The 5,768-nt window shown below is 53.1% G+C and overlaps 1 protein-coding gene across 1 annotated transcript; it reads right to left on the minus strand.

Annotated features, from left to right (window-relative positions):
* Positions 1-1,261: 1,261 nt before the first annotated feature.
* Positions 1,262-2,209, minus strand: SOWAHD (sosondowah ankyrin repeat domain family member D). The gene has a single exon (XM_006872094.1). The coding sequence runs from the start codon at positions 2,207-2,209 to the stop codon at positions 1,262-1,264; it is 948 nt and encodes a 315-aa protein (XP_006872156.1).
* Between the last annotated feature and the right edge of the window lie 3,559 nt (positions 2,210-5,768).

Consider the following 5,768-nt stretch of genomic DNA (forward strand, 5'->3'; position numbering starts at 1 on the left):
TCGGTAGGAAGGGTTTCGATCATTTTGAGAGTGAGAAGAACCTAATGGGTTATTTAGGGAATGCAGGAAAGTTTTGAGCACAGAGGGGGCAACAAAGAGGGCAAATAGGCCCCCCAAGCAGAGATTAAGCTTCTCCCCTCCTTTCACTCTGAGTCAACCCTCCTGTGTTTTACCTCAATGTATGATACTATTTCTGAATTGAAGCAATTTTCCAAATTACAAAAAAAAAAAAAAAGACAGTGGTGATGGGTGAAAACTCTACCATGAAAACACAGTGCAAGTGAGCGTGTCTCATTAGCAGGCACATGTTGAGGTAAATTTTTTGACTCACTGAAATATCAGATTTGAAAATGTGGAGACCTTTCCCTTTTACCACCCCTCTGCCTGGCACAGAATTCCTCTTGTGACAGAAATCAGACCTAGATGTCCAAGATGGGGGTGAAGGGAAGACGTTATCAATTGTGTCTTTACTCAGCCAAGGTGGAAGTGGCTCCCTTCAGTGGACTTCTTTTGCTCAGCCCCATCCCGTCCAGAGCCTACCTGGGACCACTAGCTGAGAACCACGTGTCCACAGGTTGGTAACCTTTTCCTTGCAAAGTTTGCAGCTTCAGCCTTGTAGTTAACGGAAGGAGGAGGGGAAAAAAAGGTACTCAAAGGGCATCTTTTCATGTGAATGAAAACATGTCTCAATTTAATAGGCTTGTAATATACTTTCTAACATACATTAGAATAGGTATAGATAAAGGGCAAGTCTCCAGAGGCCAACTCTATGGGCACAATCTGACTCATTTATGGCCAAATTCGACATGCAGTTAGAGACTTCTGCTTCTGTACTTTACAGTCTTAACTCATTCTTCTAACAAGTGTTTCCCAATAAACCCGAGCTTCCGACTGCCCAGAAATGGCTGCTGGAAACTTAAGGGTCACTCCTCGCCCTGCCATGTACCCTGCTCCTAATCCCTTCACCCAAGGCAACTCTGGGACCCAGCGCTGGGACGACCTGGTCCGTGGTTCGCTTTCTCTTGGTTGGGAGCGAATGGGAACTGCTCTGGCACGGGTTCTTCCCAGCCGGTGGCCGCAGGAGGCACGGGACAGGTATCTGAGCTCAGCCCGGACCCGGAGAGCTCCTAGACTACTTGGCGCTTGGCTATGGCAGGAGCTGGGTCCGCGATATCGCCCTCTCAGTGGGACCCGGGAGACTCCAGTACCAAGGCTTCCAGCAGCATCGGGGCCGCTCTGCGCTCTCCAGGCTCCATCGCCCTCAACGGTCCTGGAAGAAGGGAAACACTTGGCGCAGAAGGCCCTGAATTTGTGCCACTCGGGAACCCACGGAATCCTTCTCCTTGGCAGCCGGCGCCGCTGCTCTCGCCGTTGTCTCCACTGACTTCGCGCCCGCTGGGCTCAGGGTGCGTCGCAGGATCCAGGCGCTGCCGCCGCCGCTGCTGTTGTTGTTAGAGTTGTCGCGTTCGTGGCCACCTACCATTTCACAGTCCTCAGCCCCCAAGAGCTCCCGCAGACCCTGGGGAGCGTTGAGCCGCAGGTAGTGACAGGCCCGGTGGCCGCTGTGGTCACGGCGCATGATGTCGGCACCCAGGGCGCCCACGAGCACCTTGATGACCATGTCGTGGCCCTGCTGGGTCGCCAGGTGGAGGGGCGTGAGGCCGCCGCTACCCGAGGTGTTTACATCGAGCCCCAGCCCCCGGCGCTGGGCGAAGTCGTGCACTAGGATGAGTTCCTCGTGGCACCCGTGCTTGGCCAGCCAGTGCAGCACCGTGTAGCCTGTGATCGGGTCGCTCCGCAGCAGCAGCCCCGGCTCGGCCTCTAGCAGCTCCCGCAGCACCTCAAAGCGGCCCTCGGCGGCAGCCAGCATCCACGCGTGCTCCCGGGGGTCCATGCATAGCCCGCCGCCGCCGCTCGGCCCGCCCTGTGGCTCCTCGGCGCGCTCCTCCGACGGCCACCCGGCGGGCGCCGCCCCCTGCAGCCCCAGCAGCTCGCGCAGCGCTCCCCGTCGGCGTGCGGAGCCTGCTCCCGAGAGCGTCCCGAAGCCGTGGAAGGAGTCCCGGGCTTGAGCGGCGGCGCCCGCTCGGTACCCGCCCAAGCTCCCGGTGTCCATTCTCGAGGGACGGGGCTGCGGGGCGCTCCGCAGGCTCAGCGGGGTGACCGAGGAGGCCCGGGGAGCCCGGCTCAGGGTCCCTGGGGGCTGGGCCATGCTTCCGCCGCTGCGGCTACAGCACGTCCCGGTCCGGGTCTCGGTCTGCCGCTTGCTGTCCGGCCCGGGCCGTACTGGGAGAGGAACTGGCGCGGGAGCTGGGGAAGGAAGCAGCTTGAGCAATTGGGCTCCGAGGGAGGGAAGGCGGGAGCGAGGGAGGGGAGGAGAGGGAGGGAGGCCCCGCAGGCAAGGGAGGGCCGGTCCCGGGGCGGTGGGGTGTGGAGGCTGGGCGCTCTGGCCCAGTCCCCAGGCAAGCCCCGCTCTGGGCGTCCAAGCTCCCGATGCCCTGCAGCTCCCCCTGGTGCCGGCACCCCGCCCCAAGCGGCCAGGTGAGCCAGGCGAGCCAGGCAGTCCCACCGGCATCTTCGCACCAGCTAGGGAAGGAGACTCGCGGGCGCCCACTTCCCCTCGGCTGAGTTCAGCCGAAGACCTAACCGGAGCTCTGGGGCGCCTGCTCCCCGCCCCCCTCCTCCTTCGTCCTTCCCTCTTATCTCTTCGAGTCTCCCTGCACTTTGTCCCCAAGTCGCCTTTGTCCCGCGTCTAGCATTCACGGAGGCGGCCCGGCGGCCTCATGTGACTGACCCCGCAGCGCCCAGAGCTGCTGGGGATTCCAGCTAAGAAACCCGAGACCATTCAGGAACTGACAAGGGTTATTCCCCCAGCTCTCCCGAGGCTCCAGCTCTGCTCCGGAGCTCTTCTCCCTCCTCTTTCACCTTTCCTGGGCTGGCTGGAGAAGAGGGACAGGTGAACCTGAGCCAGAGGCCAAGGGAACGCCCTGTCCTCTCCAGAGACACAACCCTGCCCTTTCCCTGCGGGACCTGCTGAATTCTGGGAAGCCAGAGCTTCAGGGCTTTTCAAAGATAAAGGTATTTGATCTTATTTATCTTGTTACCTCCAATACTTGTCACCTCTTTGCACTTCCCTTCCCTCAATAAATACTCTTTCTTGTCCCACCCCTACCATGACCCTGTTAAGGAGTTCAGTCTAGGAGCAACTGGGAGCCATTGAGGGTTCGTTCTTGAGCCCGGGAGGGACATGCCCATGATTAAGGCGGTGGTTTAGTAAGATGATTGTGACACAGGCAGGAAGCCTGGGGACTGTTTCAATGTGAACCAATGAAGGAAGGTGATGGTGGTGGTTATGTGCCATAGAGTCGGTTCCGGCTCATTGTGACCCTGTATAGGGTTTCCCAGGCTGTAAATCTTTACCGGAGCAGGAACACCTCAGCTTTCTCCTGCGGAACAGATGGTAGTTTTGAACTGCAGACCTAGACGTTAGCAGCCTGACTCAAAACCACTATGCCACCAGAGCAGCTTAATGAGGGAAGGTATCAATGACTTGTCCTCCTTGACAGTAGTGTCACTAGGGTGGGTGAGAAGGGTGTGTGGATAACACCAGGTGACAGTGTCAGAGGGGGGGTGATACCAAAATGACTATTCAATTTCTGAACAGTGTTTTGGCTGAAGTTTAATATTAAAACAAAATAAAAACAGCCCTATATAGTTCATTATAACAACAAAGACATTTTCCTAAGACCAATTTACAGGCATCAATAGTCCTACAAAGCTAAAACTCTATGCTAATTTACTTTTTGCACCTTTAAGGCCTCATGTCAGAATCCTGGTGTGGTGCTCTAGGAAACCGTAAGGTCATTGGTTCAAACCCACCAGCCACTCCTCAGAAACCCTATGGTCTTGGTGGTTATGTGCTGTGGAGTTGGTTCCGACTCATAGTGACCCTGTATAGGGTTTCCGAGGCTGTAAATCTTTAGGGGAACAGCTGGTAGTTTCAAACTGCTGACCTTACGGTTCGCAGCCTGATTTGTAATCACTAGGCTACCAGAGTTCCTTCAGAAGCCCTATACAGGGTCACTATTGAGTCAGAACCTATTCGGCACACAACAATAATGCCTCTAGTCTGAGCTGTCATTATTCCAATAATAATGATGATGATGCTTTGAATCACCTGGTTTCATCTGCACTCAATAAAAGCATTCCCTTGTGGTTACATTGCTGCAGGTGTATTTATTGTCTCTGATTTTGTTGAATTTGCTGGTATTCGAGTTGCCATAGTGTGATAATATTTGTGAACTTTTATCAATAAGCTTTCTGAAAATGAAGTAATACTTAAAGGAAAAGAAGAAACATTTAAAAAGGCTTCTGCTCAGTTACTTATAATGTAACTAAATAATGTATGATTTTACAAAGTAATTTTGTTGTTAGTGTTCATATAGCAATTGACAGCTACATTTATCACATGTTATTCTATGATTCTATATGATCTGGTAAGGGAAGAGGGCCATGCAGGGAGAGGGTGACATCATGAGTTATTGCACTGCCTTACACCTACCCTTGTTGTTAAGTACCATGGAGTTGGTGACAACTCATAGTGACCCTGTGTAGGAGCAACTGGTGTATTTGAAATTCTGACCATGTAGTTAGCAGTCCAGCTTTTATCTTACAGCGCCACACCAGGACTCCACACCAATCCTGTTGGTGGTGGTGGTGATTGTGTGTCGTGGAGTAGGTTCCAACTCATAGCGACCCTACGTAGGGTTCTGGAGGCAGTACATCTTTATTTACAGAAAACCTCATCTTTTTCCCTTGAAGCCACTAGTAGGTTTGAACTACTGTCCTTTGGTTAGCAGCCCAGCTTGTAACCCACTATGCTACCGGGGCTCCTTACACCAACCCTGGTGACCTTCACATTTGGGGGCCCAGCTTATATCCTGAGCATTTTTTTTTTCAGGATACCCTATGTATTTGTAACTCATTTTAAACATTTTCTATGTACTGGCATGGCGCTGTAGGATAAGCACTGGACTGCTAACTGCAAGGTCGATGATTCAAACCCATCAGCTGATCCTTTGAAATCCCATACAGGGTCCCCTATGAGTCAGAACCAACTCAATGGCATGTGTACCAGACACTGTGCTCCGTGCTTTACATATATTAATTCCTTTCATCTTCCCAATGACCTCAAGAGCTCTAGTTTGCAGAGGCCACTTGCCCAAGGTCACTCTGCAGGAAGTGGCAGAGCAGGTCTGTCTGACTCCATAGCCTTTGTCCTGGCACAGAGGGACTGACATTAGTTTCAGGCTTAGCCACTGCCAGTCACTCACACAAGCCACAAATTCCAGCCAAACAGATGGACTTGTCTTAACCTGATCATACCTTGAACTTGCCCTTTCCTACCTGAAACTCCCTCCCTCCCAACTTCTGTCTAGTAAAGTTCTCCTTGTACTTCAAGGTTGCCCTCAGCTTCCACTTTCTCCAGCAAACCTGCTCTGATTACCCCAGCCCAATGTCATCTCCCCCTAACCCTCCATTTCTACTATTCACTTGGAGCCCAGACTAAACTGCCAGGTATTGTATTTCTCTCCTGTCATGCCATCCTTGTGCACCCAGTAGGAGCACAAGAAATCTTTGTTACCGTGTTCTGGGTTGGCAGCCTGGGGAAATGATTGTGTAGGTGTTAGGGATGGGGTGGATTCTGTGTGTCTTTGGGGTAAGGGGCTTGTCTGATTCCTGATTGTTGATACTCACTCTCACACTGCTGC

This window comes from Chrysochloris asiatica, unplaced genomic scaffold, assembly GCF_000296735.1.
Source record: "Chrysochloris asiatica unplaced genomic scaffold, ChrAsi1.0 scaffold00183, whole genome shotgun sequence".
NCBI classification, from domain to species: domain Eukaryota; kingdom Metazoa; phylum Chordata; class Mammalia; order Afrosoricida; family Chrysochloridae; genus Chrysochloris; species Chrysochloris asiatica.